Source organism: Lactuca serriola, chromosome 4 (assembly GCF_051521515.1).
Source record: "Lactuca serriola cultivar US96UC23 chromosome 4, Lser_US96UC23_V15, whole genome shotgun sequence".
Classification (NCBI taxonomy): Eukaryota; Viridiplantae; Streptophyta; class Magnoliopsida; order Asterales; family Asteraceae; genus Lactuca; species Lactuca serriola.
The window spans coordinates 229,148,614-229,169,195 of record NC_136411.1 but is presented as its reverse complement, the minus strand read 5'-3'; the positions used below and the strand labels follow the sequence as shown (position 1 = coordinate 229,169,195).

General features: G+C 35.8%; 1 protein-coding gene and 1 pseudogene across 2 annotated transcripts; both read right to left on the bottom strand.

The window, feature by feature from the left end:
- Positions 1 to 6,149: 6,149 nt before the first annotated feature.
- Positions 6,150 to 8,150, bottom strand: LOC145099219 (uncharacterized; annotated as a pseudogene).
- Positions 8,151 to 18,288: 10,138 nt separating this feature from the next.
- On the bottom strand, positions 18,289 to 20,224 carry LOC145096807 (octanoyltransferase LIP2p, chloroplastic-like). 2 transcript variants are annotated; one of them, XM_079034160.1, is made up of 5 exons: positions 20,021 to 20,224; positions 19,731 to 19,923; positions 19,357 to 19,621; positions 19,082 to 19,232; positions 18,289 to 18,871 (listed from the first exon to the last, which is right to left on the bottom strand). In XM_079034160.1, the coding sequence occupies exons 2-5, from the start codon at positions 19,883 to 19,885 to the stop codon at positions 18,567 to 18,569; spliced, it is 876 nt and encodes a 291-aa protein (XP_078890286.1). In that variant the 5' UTR covers positions 19,886 to 19,923; positions 20,021 to 20,224; the 3' UTR covers positions 18,289 to 18,566. The 2 variants fall into 2 exon arrangements, with proteins under 2 accessions (XP_078890286.1, XP_078890285.1); XM_079034159.1 differs by having other exon boundaries at positions 19,731 to 20,224.
- Between the last annotated feature and the right edge of the window lie 358 nt (positions 20,225 to 20,582).

The window sequence follows — 20,582 nt, the reverse complement described above, 5'->3', positions numbered from 1 at the left end:
TACATCTAGAAAGAGAACATATACAACTATACTAGAAGAAGAACATATACAACTATACTAGAACGAGTATCAATACATTACATATACATGAATACGTTAACAAAATTGTGATCCACTGTATCGGAGCATGCCTTCAATGTCATGGCCCGAGTTGTAGCCAGAGTCTCTTGGAGGGAGAGCATGAGTTTGCGTATAGATCTATACTGGATTGACTATCGTACACCTTGTTGCTAGCTACAGCCAGACCTGCAGGTCTGCGGGTGCCAAACGTCATACCTTTTTACGACCTACATTTGTCGTGTTACTTAGTCGATAGTATGGTACAATTAATCACATGATACCTTAATATAAATCCAGTTTAAGGTAGTTAGTACAGCAGTAGTTCCTATAGTACAACACTACAGTACTACATTAATTTACCCTTTACATATATTTAGTGATCATTTCACTTAAACATTAAATGTACAAACTATATTTTGTTAATGATAGTTACACTTGGGAAAATTACACACTTTTACAAGAAACGAACATTTAGAACAGTTAAGTCTTGGTAGAAGACTACATTTAGAACAGTTAGGTCTTGGTAGAAGACACCCTTATATAATAGTAGGAATCATAGGGATTTCTAGGGTTTTTCAAACGTTTACAGTTGTTTTACAAACATTTTCATACTTACAGTTCATATACATTTTCAATACTTACAGTTCATATACAAACAATTTCTTAGATATAAATTAAGACACTAAAATACTTATGGTCTCATCAGCTTTAAAGTTGATACTCGCTTTCAAAATACTTGTATCCTCAGGTCATCAATAGACAGGTACCGATGCAAGGTTTAGAGAAGATGGAGCTCGTTCAAGACTCATCTTTCATTTTGTTTATACTTTAGTGTCTATTATAATTTGACAGAACACTTGTATTAAAAATATATTGTTAATGCAATGGATGATGTTGTTGCTTGTTTACTACTTTTCATTGTTGTGATACTGTACATGACGTCCTCCGCCCCAAAACGTTTCCGCCGTTCTTGGTTTTGGGGTGTGACAATTATACTATGCATGATCTTGAACTGGGAGCAGTGGTTTTTTCCTTGAAGATCTGGAGACATTATCTATATGGTACAAAGTGCACAGTCTTTACTGATCATAAAAGCTTTCAGCATATCTTTGACCAGAAATAACTCAACATGAGACAATGAAGATGGGTAGAGCTACTAAATGATTACGAATGTGAGATTTTTTATCACCCTAGCAAGGCCAATGAGGTAGCAGATGCCCGTAGTCGGAAAGAGTACTTGGGCCGCCGAGTAAAGTCTCTGACTATGACTATCCATTCCCACTTATACACACAGATCAAGGAGGCTCAGTTGGAAGCCTTGAAACATGAGAACATAACAAGTGAATCTTTAAGGGGGATGGATAAGAACTTAGAAACTAAGGGTGATGCAGTACGTTATTTCATGAATCGAATCTGGACACCAAATTTTGGTGGCTACAAAGACGTGGTCATGAATGAAGCCCATAAAACTCGATACTTTGTTCACCCGGGTTCAGACAAGATGTATGTGGACCTAACGAAACTCTATTGGTGGCCAAACATGAAAGTCGAGATAGCTACTTTTGTGGGCAAGTGCCTAACTTGCGCCAAGGTTAAAGTAGACAATCAAAAGCCCTCAGTTTTACTTCAACAACCAAAAATACCTAAGTGGAAGTGGGAGCAGATTACAATGGATTTCATAACCAAGTTACCCAGAACAACGGTTTGTCATGATACCATTTGGGTTATTGTCGATAGATTAACCAAATACGCCCACTTCCTGCCAATAAAAGAAACATATAAAATAGAGAAGTTAACAAGGACGTACATAAAAGAGATAGTACGGTTGCATGGTGTCCTAATATCTATTATCTCTGACCGAGATAGTATATTTACCTTGCGGTTCTGGCAATCATTGCAAAAGTACTTGGGAACGAATCTTGACATGAGTACATCGTACCATCCTCAGATTGATGGGCAAAGCGAGAGAACAATTCAAATGCTGGAAGACATGTTAAGGGTCTGTATGATAGATTTCGGTAAAGATTAGGACACCTATTTACCACTTGTTGAATTCTCCTACAACAACATCTATCACACTAGTATTAAAGTTGCACCCTTTGAAGCTCTGTATGGCTGTAAGTGCAGATCCCCTCTGTGATGGGCTGAAGTGGGCGATACGCAACTGGCAAAGAACCAAATACTAGATTGTACCCTAACCGGTCCTAGGATTATTCATGAAACTACAGAGAGGATAGTCCAAATCCGGGAACGGTTGAAGACTTCTCAAGATAGACAGAAGAGTTATGTGGAAAATAACAAAAATCCTTGGAATTTCAGGTTGCTGACCACGTTCTATTGAAGGTCTCACCCTGGAAAGGATTGACACGTTTTGGTAAACGTGGCAAGCTAAATCCAAGTTACATTGGACCATTCCAGATCATTGCTAGAATTTGTCATGTTGCTTACAAACTCTATCTACCGCATGAACTCGATAACATTCTTCCCGTATTTCATGTCTCAATCTCAAAGAGTGTTTGTCCGAAGAGACTCTTGTTATCTCACTCGACGAAATCGAATTAAATAAGAGTCTCAACTTCATAGAACAACCTATAGAAATCCTAGATAGGGAAGTCAAGAGAACTAAACAAAGTCGTATCTCGATAGTGAAGGTCCGTTGGATTGCAAAATGAGGACCTGAATTCATTTGGGAGCGAGAAGATTAGATGAAACAGAAATATACACATCACTTTCCCTAATCTTATTGTATCTGTATAATCTTAAATTTCGGGACGAAATTCCTTCTAACGAGGGGGATAATGTAACATCCCATTATTTTAAGTATTGTAAAAGCCAACTCAAGTCAATTTCCGTCAAATAAAAGTCAAACTTAGTGATTTATTATTTTAATAAAGTTAAAATAATTATATTTGAAACATTAAAAACACTTGATAAAAGTGTTGTATAATTTAAGAAGTAAAAAACATGAAGTCTGAAGACCATTCTTTCTTTCCTTCGGGCCGCAAACCTCGCTTGAGCCGTGAACGGTTTATGGTGGTGAACCATTCCTCGGACCGCAAAACTTTGGATTCTATCACCTTGGCAAAAGGAACCTTATCACTTTGGGTTTCATTCTCGGCTGCAAACCGCCTTTGGGTCGTGATCATGCTTTGGCCGTGAACCCTCGCATGACCGTGAACCCTTCTCGGTCGTGAACCCGAGGATCTTATCTCCTCAGGATGTGTTTACTGCTGAAGAATCTTAAGTATATATAAAAATATGACTGATTTTTCCCTCATCTCACACACTCTAACTGCAAACACTCCCATTCTCTCTCAAGTATCAAATGCTGAAAACCTCCTCTCTCCTCAAGAACATCAAGTACTCTTCATCTTTATCAAACAATTACCTTCCCTTATTCATATCATTGGGCCGAAAACACTTGAATATTCAAGTGTTCTTCAATTCATAAAGAGTGATAGCCGAAAACCCAAGAACATCCTCACTTTATGGTCGTGAACTCAAGAACATCAAGTGTTCTTGGGCTATGAACCCCTCTTCTGGCCGTGAACAGCTAACAACTTTCAAACTTTGCTTTTAAAACTCTTATTTGTAAGTTAAACTTGCAAATTAGTTCGATTCCTTATCGTATTTGTGATTATATTCACTAAAAATATACATATATTGCATGAAATGCTTATAGGACTCGTTATATTACTCGTGGGAATAATATCCTAAATCAAACCTCCAACCGAATCACTCACAAAAGGTGAGTTCATACCCCTACATTTTTATAATTTTTAACTATTTTAGGGGGTAATACAAGTGAAACACAATAAAATTGTGTTGATATCTCAAAAGATTTTTAAATGTTTTTATTATTTCTAAATTTTTATAACTGTCAAAAATTACATATGTATATCTGTGTAAATTATTTAATTTGGATTCAGAAGATTTAGAATATGTAATTTGACCCCATTTCATGTTCCTTGTTTGGTTGTGCGCTTGGGGTAAAGTTATTTAATCGAAGATCTAATTAACCACAATTATATAAATATTACATTTATATAAATATAAAATGGTTTTCAAACTGTTTGATACTACATAGGTACAAACAGAGAATTTCATGAAATAGCAGTACTACAGATTCATAATGGAAAACAAATAGCTAAACTATAATAGGTATAGTTTAGAGGATTCATACATTGGTTTCAAGTTTCAAAGTACATAACAGGAAAACAGACATAGTACATCACGGAAAACAAACAGAGGACAAATGTTAGAAAACAAACATAATTACTTAACTGAAAACAAACATATAAACTATATTCTATACAGTTTATGAAACTTACTTACAGTGTATTATTTATTACAAAGTAACTTTTCATTATTCTATGTGTGATCATCAATATAGCCTTTGTGAGACTACCTTCATGTACTTTTCTAAATACCAACCAAGTCCTGAAATTATAACTAGAGTCTCCTGGAGGGAGAGCGCGACACTTGTATATAGATCGATATGGGACTAACAATCCCACACCTGAACTACTAGCGACAGTTAGGCAGGCATGCCTAGGGTGATAAATGTCTTACCATTTATGACGCTTGAAGAACATCGTGTTCAGGCGATCCTAGGTCATCTAGTATGGTTATAATAACTCACAATTTGGTATTGAACAAAATGCTTAGTGTATGAATAAGTAACACTTCACATAGCTTTATTTAATTATAAACTATATTATAGTATTTTACAAGTATAAACATAGATTACTATTTCAATACAGAGAGAACATACTTTTCATGGTTTTTATGAGAACTAAACAACATTTTACAAACTCATAATACAGAAAGTGTCACGCCTTTTGCTTACAGAATAACATAGCATAAAATATAGGATTTTCTAGGAAAAACATGTTTACTTTATCAATGAACAAGAAAACAGATTTTAGTTGCAAACATACTTATGAACTCACCAACTTAATTGTTGACACCTTTTCAAAAACTACTTTTATTCTCAGGGAAATAGTAATACAGGTACAGCAACAACTTTTGAGAACGCGGAGATTTATAAACTCATGTCTTTTAAACTTGTACTTTTGAGTTCATATACATTATGTTTTGATCACATATGTAAAACTTATAACTTTGTAAATACAATGTTTGTTGTTGTACTTTGATTACTATTATGCATTTTTGTGATACTATACATGAAGTCCTCCACCCCTAAATGCTTTTGCCGTTCTGGTTTGGGGGTGTGACAATGCCATTTTAGGGAAAGATACAATGCAACTCTAGAGAAACTCCCACTCCATGAATCCATGCACACACCACCATACAACGAGGATAGAAAACAAAAACCAGAAGTCCATAGCACAAAGGGCCATACGGCCAGAAATTCATAGGAATCTGAATCTCGTTATAAGAAACTATTACGCGTAGACTTGGTCAGGAAATATATTAGACTCGGTTATTCAAGATAACGCAAAATTATGAGGTTCACAACAAACCACTAGGTTAAGTAGATCCTCAAAATCTCAAAAGAACCCACACCGGTTAGGATTAAAACCTCGAGAAAACTCTACAAGATCCAACTAAGGCAGGCCAAGTGCCCAAAGGTAACACTAGCATAAGATAAACTGACAAGGAGAACCACCACACGTAGCATAAAAAAGTTTATAAAAGAAACCAAAAGCCACAACTCGAAGCAAACACAGAAACGATGAGATCATGAAACGAAAAATAGAGGTTCAACGGAACCTTTAGCATGATTGATGATTAGAAACATTAGGTTTCCTCTTAGTGTAAAACAAAACCGAATGTATTTTCTCTTAGTGTAAAACAAAATATGAATGAATTTCCTCTTAGTGTAAAACAAAATAGGAATGGATTTCCTCTTTGTGTAAAACAAAAATAGAAGTAGGAACACTTCCAACTACTTCACAACCTCTCAATAACCAACAAATACCCAACAAAACTCAAAACGAATCCCAACCCATTGCAAAAACAAACCTTAAGAAGAGAGAGCACTTCTCTAAGACTACGCCATATGGATAGTTTTCGAAAGCTAAAACCAATAAGATACTCTCAACCAAGTACCGTCATGTCAAGCACTACGAGTTGAATTTTGGAGATGACATTTCCTTCAACAGGGGAAGGTGTGAAAACCCATGCAAGACACCCCCAACCGTCGTCGACAACCAACGTCAAAACATAATAATACAATCTTGTAAACGCCAAAAAAAATTCAACCATCACTCATATTAACGTCAAACCATAAGCTCAAGATTAAGTGCGTAAAAAGTTGCGTCACTTTGCGAACAGGTTAATGTATTTAGATTCTACACACTACCAAATTTCCAGAAATATAAATTTCGTAAGAAGCCAACACAATATGAGAGAGATGTGACATTTATAGTACATAAATGTATTCCTGCCACGAGTGCTCACACGCAGTACACCGTGCGCACCTGACACTTGATACGTTGAGATATGAGATGACATGGCATGATGAGATGAGGGCATATGGCAGCATCATACGGTTCACATGCATTTACATGGCACGTAATGTGCGGCGTGCGGCTCAATACCACTATAAATAACAAGTCTCGGTTGATCCTTTCTCACACCTCAACACCCCTCTCTCTCTCTCTCCCTCTCTCTTAAAAATCCATGCCAATGACTCCCGAACATCTCTCTAGTAGTGGACTTGTGGATCTACCCTAAATCAATGGTTTCATAATTCACGTGCGAGTTTTACGGCACCATTTTCAACTCTTTTTGGGTCGCGGGGTGGGGTGGGGGCTGGATACATGTCTAAAATACAACTTTATATAGTTATCAATAATTATAGTTAGATAATTTTTCATAGCATTATGATGATATTAGGCCTGGTAGTTATTGTGCCCAAGCTCTTTAGCTAATATTATGCCTAGTTGTTATGCTGAACCACTATGATAGATAAGATTATACATAGTTGTCACGTTGGTCAGTTGCCAGGAAACGTTGTAACTCATTATTATAGCCACTCTTTGGATAAGCTTAGTACCTAGTGTTACTATGCCCAAACTCTCGGCTATGCAAGACATACTATGTATATATATATATATATATATATATATATATATATATATATATATATATATAGACAAAACTTCAAAAATGGTCCGTGTGGTTTTTGAAAATATCAAGTTTAATCCCTAAGTTCAAAAAACCTCACAAATGGTCCCTGTGGTTTCAAAACTTTTAACATTTGGTCCTTCCGGCTAACTCCGTTACCATTTAGTCGTTAAGTAAAGAGTATTTTTGTCATTTCACTACCTAGGGACCATTTATGAGGTTTTGTATTACTTTTTTTTAAATAAATAAATAAAATTTAATATACAAGGGTCCTACCTCTCTTTCTCTCTCTCTCTCTCTCTCTCTCTCCGATTCACCGGTGGAAGAAACAACCACTGGAGATTTATCTTCTTTGACTCAAGAACACGTAACATTGCAGGGAAGAACAACGAACTGAAGAGCTCCATCTTTCCAACTTCATCAATCATAAACAGATATGTATCTTCTTTGACCTGAAAATGAAATCGAAAATCAACTTCTTACTGAGAAATTGGAGATGAAGCTAAACGAACCTGTAACTCAGGCAAAGCTAATGATTCGAATGATGCTACATCGACTCTGTATCTTCCCACAGTAGGCTATCTAATGGACTCTACACTGTCATGGAAAACTTAATTAAAACCTAATTCGACGTTGAATGATGAAAAGATATGAAGAAATGGTTACCTGGAATTGTTAATAGAAGCAAGTGGAGCAGTGCGACCATCTAACGTAACCACCTCAAACCCTACCCTCTCGCCTTCTTGTCTGATCTCAACTGTTTTGTATCCCAAATTTCATGAGTAAACGAAGGCGAAAATCAAAACATATTTGAGCGATGGAATGGTATGGAATGATAGGGCATTACGAGTGAAAAACCCTTGTATTTTCAAATTGGGATAGGAAGTTCTGAGATTCTCCAAAACCCTAGCAATCAGAGTGGTTTTACCCACGCCCTGCGGAGTCGAAGGTATATAAAGGCGATTCAAAACAAATTCAGATTCAATTTGATTCATGAAGATATGGAATCAAATGATGAATGAGACATGGAATCTATACAACTTACAGGGGAGCCAATGACGAGAAAGAATTTTATACAACGAGGAGGTGGGAGAGAGAGAGAGAGAGAGAGAGAGAGGTGGGACTCTTGTATATTAAATTTTATTTATTTATTTTAAAAAAAGTAATACAAAACCTCATAAATGGTCTCTGGCTAGTGAAATGACAAAAATACCCCTTACTTAACGGCTAAATGGTAATAGAGTTAGCCGGAAGGACCAAATGTTAAAAGTTTTGAAACCACAGGGACCATTTTTGAAGTTTTGTCATATATATATATATATATATATATATATATATATATATACATATATATATACATATATATATATATATATAATAAGTATACCGTATATATGCAACGTGAATAACAACACGATCGACCAGGGGAGGCCCCTACCACAAGAGTTATATGAGACATAATTTATCAACACGCTGATACATTTTCAGCTAGCAGCCGGCCTATAATCGTTAATTCTTAAGTGAGCGAGAGAAATATGTGTAGATCTATACGGGGATTGACTCTCCCACCTGTGGTTGCTAGCTACAACCCGACGGCTAGTCGAAGCAGGCATAACTTTCTAAACAGAACAACGTCTGATGAAGCATCGTGGTATTTTCGGAATCAATAGTCATAACTCGATTATAGGAACTCATCGTAACGTTGTCAAACTAAAACTAGCTTTCATAAACTACTAATAAGAATTAATTAAGTAGTGATAGTAAACACAAACTTGGGAAAGAAAGTTTAGGTCACACTAAAACAAAACTATCATGAACTACCAATACTCTATGTAGTGATAGTTCACATAAACTCGAGGAAACGAGTTCGAATACAACATCCACTATTCTTGAGGAGCGCCTTGAGAAGCAATGCCTACAACACGATAAAAAGAAATATTAGGAGAGTATTACCAAAATACTAACCTTGAGATAAGGTAACAAGTAAAATATACATCATTTATCCAAATCAAGATTCAAATTTAGTCACTAAACTATCTAAATCCTACTACCAAAACACTAGAAATTACACTAACACATTGATATAGGTAGATATTGCAACTAGTGCTAACTTAAGAACATCAACAAACTATGTTCACACTTACCAAACTTGTGAACTCACCAATATTATGTTTACCCTCTCAAAATTACATGTATTCCTAGGTCAACGCACAAAGATAAAAGACTAACCACGGAGTACAGACAACTATCAGACTATCAAAGGAGATAGAAACTCAACATGAAGGCCTCTTCTATAAATCCAACAGTTTTGAAAGTCGTGCCGCTTGGTGTTTCCGCCACCAAGCCGAGGGTGTGATAGAGCTTTTTTAGGTTAATTAACTAGGTAAAAGAGAACTTGCTAGAGCTTGTTAGTAGTTTTCAGTAACGGCTTAGATTGAACACATCTTAAATAACCAGGTATGATTTGATTGCATAATAGGAAAGTCGTAGGGGAACTAAAACACTTTTTATTACTGAATTTTCTTAAATTTATTTCACTATAACCTCTAGTTATTTATTCACAACAAAATCCCCTTTTATTGTTTTATGAATTTTACTAGTATGTGCCTTACACAAAGAGGCATTAATTTTTAAGTTGTGTCCCTGTGGATTCGACCTTGCTTCCATGTGCTAGCCATTAGTGCAACCAAGTAGTGAAATTATTATTTGTTTAAGACGTCCACGACAACGTTTTAACACTCATCATTAGTCATGGTATTTCAGTTGTGTAGGAGTTCACATAGGGGATCGAAGGTAGTTAGACCTCTTATTCTTTGGAAAAACATAAAAAGAGCGGTACCCACTCATGTGAGATATGAATAAATTTTATAGAGTAGTATGGCTAAAACCATCAAAGAGATGGCCAAAAACACAATAAGGATTGTCACACCCCAAAAACAATAACGGCGGAAACGTTCTGGGCGGAGGATGTCATGTACAGTATCACAACACAGTATAATAGTAAACAAGTAAACAACATCATCCATTGCATTAAATATATAATTTTAATACAAATGTATTCTGTAGTATATAAGACACCAAAACATGATTCAAAATATAAGACGAGTCTTGTATGCGCTCCATCTTCTCAAAAGTTGCCATCGGTACCTGTCTACTGATGACCTGAGAATACAAGTTATTTTGAAGGAGTTTATCAGCATTACAGCTAGTGAGTTCATAAGTATTTAGTGTCTATGTTGTATCAAACTGTTAGAAACAGTGTTTGAAGTACGAATTCGTAAACGTTTGTAGTAAAAGTATGAATATGTTTGTAAGTGTTTGAACAAGTTTGTAACTCTTGGAAAACCCTATATTTTCTACTAAAATTAGCCTTCTACCAAGGCACAACTGTTTTGTATGTTTGTTTCTTGTAAAAGTGTGTAATTTTTCCAAGTGTAACTATCATTATCAAAATATAGTTTGTACATTAATGTTTAGGTGAAGTAATCACTAAATAAATGTAAAGGGTAAATTAATGTAGTACTGTAGTGTTGTATTATAGGAACTACTGCTGTACTAACTACCTTAAACCGGATTTATATTAAGGTATTATGTGATTAATTGTACCATACTATCGACTATGAAACACGACAATGTAAGTCGTCAAAAGGTATGACATTTGGCACCCGAAGACATGTCGGTCCCACTGTAGCTAGCAGTAAGGTGTAGGATACTAAATCCAGTATAGATCTATACGCAAACTCACGCTCTCCTTCCAAGAGATTCCGGTAACAACTCGGGCCATGACGATGAAGGCATGCTCCGATACAATGGATCACATTTATGTTATAGTATACTTGTATATGTAATGTATGTACTTGTGTACTGAATGTATTGTTTCTCATCATAGTATCGTTGTATATGTTCTCATCCTAGTATAGTTGTATAAGTTCTCGTCATAGTATAGTTGTATATGTTCTCATCCTAGTATATTTGTATAAGTTCTCGTAGTAGTAAGTAATGACTCATGAATGAACTGACTCTTGTATGCTTCATTGAACTAGAAGTAGTAAGTAGTATAACCCTAAACTATACCGATTATAGTTTATTAGTAGACTTGTTTGTATGAGGGAATGTATTGAACTAAGATAAAAGTCTTTATATCTATACATATATACGTAATATATAACTAAGGATTCAATGACACTCGGACAAACAACCGGGTAGTTTAAGACCACAACCAAACAAGGACAGGAAGTAAAGTGGGTTATCAGTTCTAAGTCCTTCAAACCTTATTTATATAACTATATATGTATTAGACATGGTTTTAACAATATATAAGTTTGAAAACTATAAAAGAAAGGTTTAGTATACAAAAGTGAATTTGATAAAGAGTTTAACATGTAAAATAGTTTGATAAGCAGTTTGAAATCATTCGTTTGGTAAAACAGTTTAAAGTATAGAAAATCCATTTGTATGCTAGTTATTAATCACATGTGATTGATCTAATAACTAACATGATTCAACTTGTATCCCCCCCTAGAAAAGAATTTAAAAACATTTAACAACATTTCAAAGGTTAATTAAGGGGGTATAAGCTCACCTATAGTGAGTGGATTGTACTGAAGTGTTGGACAAGGTGTTAGGTCTCAAGTGAGGACTTGAACACAAACAATGTTCCTAATTAACATATAATAAACATATATGTATCCAATTAGACATTTAACCACTAATTAATCAAGTTAAGACACACTAGGACATGGAAACACTTTGACTCAAGTGTTATAGGTACCAACGGGTTGCATCTGAGGGTTGTATGGCATGGAATTGGAGTTTATGGCCCAAGGACCACTCCTTATGGAGTTTACGGTCCATGACCATTTCCCCATGATTTTATGGCCGTAAACTCATGGTACTAAGTGCCAAATTGTGTTTTGAGGTCTTACAAGTCATGATTGAGCATCCGATGATCAAGTCCAAGCCTTAGGAAAGCATTAGGGACACACTAACACTACGTTGTAGAGTTTACGGCCTAACGACCACTTCCTTAGGTTTTTACGGCCGTAAACTCTCATGGGGACTTGTTTTGATTGTTGTTTAAGGTCCTAAACACTTCTAGGAAGGATCAAGGTTGGCATCCAAGGCTTAGGAAGGAATTAGAGTCCATTTAGCCACCTTAAGGGGGGTTCACGGCCCAAGAACATCCTTGGCCATGAACTCCTTTGTTCTTATGATTCTTGATGATTTCAAAGTGTTATCAAGTTGATATTAAGCACACAAGAAGCTAGGGAAAGTATACTTACAAGATAGAAGCTCGATTGAGTGTTTAAGGTCCAAGAACACTAGTGTGTGTTCTTGGTGTTTTGAAGATCTAAGTGAAAAACAATAATGAATGGATGAAATGATGTATAAACACTAGGTGATAGGTTATAACAACAAATCAAGTCGAGAAATACTTACGTTTTCGGAAGATCGGGTGAAGAACGGGATGATAGTTGAGAGAGAATGGGGAGTGTTCTTGAGGGTGAAACTGAGAAATGAGCCAATTGGGGAGTAAACTCATGTCTAAGCCATGATGTCACACCCCCAAACCAAGGATGGCGGAAACGTTCGAGGGTGGAGGACTTCATGTAGAGTATCACAACAACGAGTATAATAGTGCTCAAAGTAAATATAACCATCATAAATATAACTGAAAAAGTTACACCAAAGTATATGTTTACATGAATCGAATCAATTACATTATGAAACAAAATGAACTGTTTGGCGATTTATCGTCCCATCCTCAAAACGTTGTTGGTTTCCTGTTTTCACTGAATTCCTAAGAATACAAGTAGTTTTGAAAAGTGTCAACACAAAGGTTGGTGAGTTCATAAGTTTTTGTATATAATTATGAAAAAGCTCGTCATGTAATTGTATAGTTGCTCCAGAAAAATCCGATATTTTCCTTAAAATGAATAATGTAGTCTTGTATCCAGAGACTGAAATATATGAGTAATCTTTCTTATTTACAGAAAATAATGTGTGTTTATTTCAACACAAACGCGTATGATATCAATGAAACTCTCGTATATTCTTAAGTTTGTTAATACTTTCTGTGAGCTATTATAACCATACTATGACCTAGGTGGCCTGAATACGACGTTCTTCGGGCGTCGTAGAACTGAAATGACACTTGTCACCCGTAGACCTGCAGGTCCAACTGTAGCTAGCAGCAAGGTGTGGGGTGTCAAACCCAATATAGATCTATATACAACTATCACGCTCTCCTTCCAGGAGACTCTGGTTAGAATACAGGACTTATGATTTACGTGAAGAGGATATCTCACAAAGTTATTAACGAATTTACACTTAATCATAATGAAAGTTTCCTTTTTGTAATGTATGCATTTTGAAATCCATCGTAAACTATACCTATTATAGTTTGGCAAAACGAAGGTAGTAACAGTAAAGTACGTAATTTTTACTTAACATAGTTTATTTAACGTTCGTGTGTAATGGGTATACTTCAATAATAACGCTTTGTGTAATCTATGCTTTGTCTAGTAAAAATCCATTTGTTAATAGGTTTATGTCTAGATACTAACACAAGAATGTCGTAAATTGCAAATATACATGAACACATAATAATATGCACCCTGCTCAACATGTTACAAGGTGTTATGAAAATTATATGATGTTAACTAAATTAGACCTTCCTGCACTGTTTTAGAAAGCCATAGAAAAATCATACGAAGTCGAAAACTAAATCCGTAAATTCTGGGAGTTCCCAAAATGTGTCTAGTTTACTCATAATTTTTATCATGATTTTTAATGACCTCCAACTTGGGTGAAAAAGTCCATAATCACAGACTGGTCCGGATTGGTGTTTGAAATGATAGGCAGTTTTGTAAAAATCACCATAAATTGTAGAAAAATCGTATGGAGATGTGCAAGTAGTCATTTTAAAGCTAAGAAGTGGAACTACATGCACCTAAAACAGTTTTGAAAACTAAAATGTTTAAGGTGTCCAAAACAGTCCGTGAATGGAGTCCAACTTTTCTGATGAAAGCTGTTAGAAAATTTTAGTTATGTTCTTGGTGTTTTAACTTGTATTCCCCCCTAAAAACTTAAGAAATCATGAAAAAGTAGGGGTATGAACTCACCTTAAGTGTTTTCAGTAGATGATTGTTGAAGAATGGAGGTGTTTAACTCAAGGACACTTGGAAATGTCTTGAAGATTTTCGAGAATTCTAGCATGATAGTTATGGAGTTTGTATAAGCTATCAATGATTTGAGTAGAATGAAGTGTAAGAATCACAAGGGGGGTGGATTACACTTACCAAGAGTGGAAGGACACTTGATGATCAGCCTTGAGATCGTGAGTTAGAGAGAGAAGTTGGAGAGAAAAAGTTGGAGTTCAATCTTTGGTGTAATGAGAGTGTTTGAAGAGAATGAGGAGAGAGGTTGTATGATCAGCCCTTAGAACGTGGGGATGACTTGTGAAAGAGAGTAAAAGGTACAAGGTATGGTGGGAAGGAGTGTGGGTTGTCATGGAGTGGGTGTGGGGGTTGCTTGCGTCATAAACTAAGGTAAGGTCAACACTCTTCTTTTGTACTTTACCAACTCTTATTTGGATAAGATTTTACCCTTAAAATATGATTAAATCATTAATTTAGGGGTCTTTTAATTAAAAATAAAGTTTTTGGTGAAAAAACTATGTTAAAATAATTAAAAATGGGTTTAAAACGCAAAAATATGCAAAAATGGGCGAAATCCGAGTTGCCCAGCGAGACCCTTCGGATCTCGGCCGAGGCTCGGTTCTCTGGGCCGAAGTTCGGTCGGATGGTGCCTGGTTCGGACGCGCTAGGCTGAGTCAGAAGGCGGGAGGCGAAAGCGAAGCTCGGTCCGAGGAGTAGCTGTCCGCAGCGAAGGCGAGAAGTGCAGGTGGGGTTCGGTCCGAGGTCTGGCTAGAACCGAAGGTACTGTTGTGAACAGTAATGAACAGTACTTTCGGTTCGGATTTTTCCTTCTATGCTGGTTCGGTTCGGACCTTCCTTCAGTGCTGGGTTCGGTTCGGATGAACAGTAACTTCGGTTCAGCTCATGAACAGTACTTTCGGTTCGGACCCTCATGAATAGTGCTTTCGGTTCGGTTCATGAATAGTACTTTCGGTTCGGAGGGTTCGTTTCCTTAAGTCCGTTTTTCGCGTAGACTTCCGTTCTTGGGCTATTTTTCGCCAAATTCGAGGGTCGGGATGTCCCGAGTGATTATAGAAAGTCGGGGAGAGATTTCGAGAGAGATTTGAGAGAGATTCCACATACTTAGAGAGATTTGGGAGAGATCTCACATACTTAGGGAGATTTGGGAGAGATTTGACATACTTGGAGAGATTTCACATACTTAGGGAGATTTGGGAGAGATTTCACATACAGAGAGATATTTGGGAGAGATTTCACATACTTGGAGAGATTTCACATTCAGAGAGATATTTGGGAGAGATTTCACATACAGAGAGATATTTGGGAGAGATTTCACATACTTAGGGAGATTTGGGAGAGGTTTGACATACTTGGAGAGATTTCACATTCAGAGAGATATTTGGGAGAGATTTCACATACTTAGGGAGACTTGGGAGAGGTTTCACATACTTAGAGATATGTGGGAGAGGTTTCACATACTTAGAGATATGTGGGAGAGGTTTCACATACTTAGAGATATGTGGGAGAGGTTTCACATACTCAGAGATATGTGGGAGAGGTTTCACATACTTAGAGATATGTGGGAGAGGTTTCATATACTTAGAGATATGTGGGAGAGGTTTCATTGGTGACCTTTTTGAGTGTCCGGCTACGCACTGCAAGGCCCTTAAACCCCGTTAAGCCTTGATTAGGGATCTTGCATACTCCCGATGAGTATGTAACATTGTTGTATCGGTTTGGCTTTCTACGTACCACCGTTTTAGGTTAAGGAGATTTAGGTGAACGCACTTTTCGATTTATGATCTCTCATTAGAATAGAGAGTTGTTTAGAAGTTACATAACGTAAACTCTAGTTCTCACGGCGAATTGGGTCGACCGGTTTGACTTGTTGACTTTAGTTGACTTTGACTTGACCGAAAATTGACGGTTGTCACACATGAGTTCACGGCCAAGCTCCGTTCACGGCCCAAACTCTTTTTGTTTGGTCGTGAACACCTAACTAAGGTGTTGATTGTTCCATTGCTATCCCGATATTCTAGAAATCACTTCCTTTTATCCGTTTGGTTCATGAATAATTAATAAAACTTACTCAAGCGGACTTTAAACCGGCTAAAAATTAGCAGATATGTAATTGACTTTTAATTGCAGTGCTTGACTTTAGAGTGTGTACGAATGTAAATTCCGGGTTGTCACAAGGATGTCTACAAGAAAGTCAAAGAGCATAGAGAATCTTTATTGTGGAGTGAGGAAGTACGAGCAAAAGTCAAGGCAAAATAATACTCCCTCTGTCCAATAATTATTGTCTATTTTTGACTTTTGAAGTCTTTATTCGTCAACTTTGACCTTAAATATTTTTATTTGTGTTATGAATTACTTGATGAAACTCATTACAATGAAAAGACATTTAAAACACAATCCATTCATATATTTTGTATCAAGTATTATATATCTCAAACGAAAATATTTAAGGTCAAAGTTGAAAAAATAAAGACTTCAAAAGTAAAAAATGGACAATAATTTTTGGGACGGAGATAGTAATTTTTTTTATTTAAGATAATATTAACTTATTATATTGATTCATCAAAAATAAGTTTATAAAAAATTAAGTTTTATTTATATAAAAAATATAGACGTATGGCTATTAATGTTTACCCTTAGCAAGTTCCATCTACCTTCATCTTCTTTGAAGATCCATTTGCAACCCAAAAGGGATAGAACCTTATGGCAAATCAAACAATACCCAAGTATTGTTCTCTAAAATTGATGATAATTCATCATAGATTTCCTTTTATCAAAATGCAACATCTCGAGTTTCATGGCCACTTTAAAGGTTTTTCAATGATGCTCAATACTATAACAATAACAGTATTAAAATCCAAGGTCGTCTCTTGATCCATTTGCAACACAAAAAGACAATCTCGAGATCAAGCAGGACCACCGCAAGGGACGCTGCCTAGGATCCTGTAATGGGAACCCCCCCCCCCCCCTCCCCCTTTCTCATTTAGTCGAACCGAGATCAAACTCGTTTTATACAAGCATGCACTCTACACCTCCTAACTTATCTAAAATCAAGAATTAAACTTTATTGGTAATCTGTAAATTTCATTATACTAAAATGACTTGGTGGCATTAAAATCACCAACATTAGATGAAACTGTTAAACTTTCTCTTCTCCTCGACATAAGAAACTTATCCATGCTATCCACATGATGGTGTTATGGTTCATTTGGAAAACAAGGAACAATCAAAATCTTTAATAATAACTCATTGGTGGGTTGTGTGATTAACAAAAATCAAGGTGAACTCTTTCCTTTGGATCAAGAACAAAAGTAAAGCGAGTTCTTGCGTGTTTCCGGTGTGTACAGTATAGCATGTTTTGTGTGACTTTTGAATCCTTTTTTTCTTTCCTGCGGGGCTATGGTAGTTATATTCTTAGGATGGCTGCCATACTTTTACTCCTCGTATAGAATCAATTGCTCTTTATTTTGTTTCAACAACTTAGGGTGAGGTTTTTTTTCCCCTTTCTGTTTTATGGAACTCTTTACATGTCAAGTTATAAAGTTGTTTTGAAGCTATATAGAAGTATTTCAATATTTGTCAAGGGGATAAAATTTGGATCTACATTCATTGTGATCACGTTATTGGTTGTGAAATCCTAACTGAAATAAGCCTTACTACAGATGTCATTTATAATAAGGGGTTTATTAGCTTGGTGAGTTGAAGGGTATATTTGCAAATTTTCCGTATGTGGCTTGGTTTTTTTTACCCTTTTACCCTAGTGGAGATGCCCCTGTTCAATTCTATGCAGGTGACAATTATGATGCTTTCAGATGAAGTTCAAAGGTGCTGCTCTGTTAGATGGCTTTGGTAAGAATGTTATACAGCTGAAGTAAGGTAGACCTCTTAAAATTTAAAAGTTTTCATCAAAATACTTCAAAAGATGACAAAGTACAGGAAAACAAGCAAGTAGAACTAAATGCGAAATAGACATTTATTAAATGCTTAAAAAAAAGATTACACAAATGATAAGGATAAAGTCATGAAGAGTCATGCACTTGAATACTCTTTTTTTTTTAATATCTTTGTATCTCCTCATGAGAAATCTTCAAATCTTAAACTCTCTAATGCTAAAAGTCTAAAACGATCAAAGGGTTATATAAATATCAGGAAAAATAAGTTTATCGAACAAAAACTTATAGATTGCTGATATGACATGACATGATAATTGATAAAGGTTTTTCATTTCCTCTATTACCTAACCATGGATACTGACCGATAAGACAGGTCAAGTTGAAAAACTTCACAAAACTCCTTCACTAATGAATCATGAGCAATATCAATGAGTTTACCATCATCATCATCATCATAAAAAGATTTTAAAAAATGTTCATTAGACTCTCTCAGAAGCCCCTTGATGCTTCCAACTCCTCGGTCTCGTATTCCACAAGGAATTATTTGTTCAAAAGGTGAAAGATCAGTACAAACATTCAAAGCTAACCCATGATATGTTAGCCATCGTGAAACCCGTATCCCAATCGCCGCTACCTTTTTGTCCCCTACAAAATAAATACACATTTGTTATGCGAGACTCCTGATAGACTGTCAGTCTGGACAACAGACTTTCTAGGGCTATTTTTAATGATGAGAATAACCGGGTAAGGGTCGCATTCACTTTCTTTTATACATAGAATTGCATTATTTTTCTCCATCGGATGTTTTGGGTATTGGATATCAGTCTAATGTTTGTCAAACACAGTATAACTTACCAACCCAAACTCCAGTTAAACCGTCGATCCGTGAAGCCTTGAGAGAGAAGGCTGAGAAAAGTACCCGGATTACTACCTCCTCAAGTGCCCTGAGGTACCAATGAAGATCCATCTTTTGGAAACGAAGATTCAAGATCGGGTACATAACTAGCTAAAATCAAATGATTCTTTTAACACAAAAGTTATAAGTTTTAACCCTAAATAGTATCAAATCAATAAAAAATTAAAAACTGTTTCTTTTTTGTACAGAATGTTTGATCGAGTAAATCGTCTACCTGTCCTGGCCCATGATAAGTAACTTCACCACCACGTTCTGTTTGATACAATGGCAAAGGAGAATCTTTAATGTCGAAATTCAAGTTGTTTTCAGTGCTAGCAGTACCCAATGTATAAACAGGTTGATGTTGGAGTATAATCAAAGAATCGGAATCGTCTTCATTGATATCAATCAATGTCTTCCGTTTCTCAACAATCGATTGTTGCCATGACCATGCTTCCGCAAATGGAACCACCTCTTTGTACATATCGTAACATTCGCATCTATATATAACATGATTTATATAACAAGATTCAAATTGAAGAAAAAAGAAAGGTGTTAGGTAATGAAGGCAAGGTGTTTGATAAAATGCTTGAATGAGTAGGATTATACCTTCTTCTGGTGGTGTGTTGGATTAATGGATCGGATTCGGCGGTGGTGATCTGCGAAACTGATGCTTGTTGTGATGTGTTTCGTCGGTTTGAATGAGAGCGGAGCTTCCATGGTGAAATCGAGAAGCTCAAAGAAGAGTGAAGTGACGCAATCATGAAATCGATGTAATGGGTATCCTAGGATGTATCTGAAACTGGGGAATATCGTAGGAAGATCAAAGCGTGTTTGATTGAACCATTGAATTGAAAAGATTTGGAATTGCGGAGTAAACAAGAGAGTATTCGGAATACATTTTATTTTGACGAAATTGGGAACGAAAAACGTTGTCCACTGTTAAACCATTGAATCTGAGGGTTCAAATGAGAAACTAGATAGCAATATACTTAATTGCCGCCGTCAAGAATTGATGATCAGGCGTCCGGCGGGAGGTGGTCTGGTGATGGGGCAGTATAACGGCGAAGGGCAGGGTAATTGAAATTATAGAATTCTGTCGATTGTCATGTATATTGCAAGAGTTGACAATTTATATGTATGTATTAATTTATTTGTTTAATATGATATTTGTTTATAGTTTTTTATAATTAAAAAAATCAATAATAATAGTTTATATTTCTTTTCTTGCTATGAATTTAGATTTTGAAAATCTAAAGAAAGATTGACGATTTTTTTTATTTGCATGCCATTGTTATAATCAATTTTTTTAAATGTAATTTCATAATAAGAATATAATAAAATTAAGAAGTTGTAATATAAATGATGGTACATTATTATTATTATTGACTAGTTTATAATCCGTAGAAACCACCGTTATAAAATTAATTAAACCTTTATAATAAAAAATTATAATTATTA

Bases quoted from the DNA above. Each gene is read 5' to 3' on its own strand.
- LOC145096807 (XM_079034159.1), bottom strand. From the start codon at position 19,885: ATGATTGCGTCACTTCACTCTTCTTTGAGCTTCTCGATTTCACCATGG. The intron at 19,622-19,730 runs GTATAATCCTAC...TGTTATATATAG, and splicing joins CAACACACCACCAGAAGAAG to ATGCGAATGTTACGATATGT. The intron at 19,233-19,356 runs GTAGACGATTTA...ATTTGATTTTAG, and splicing joins CTTATCATGGGCCAGGACAG to CTAGTTATGTACCCGATCTT.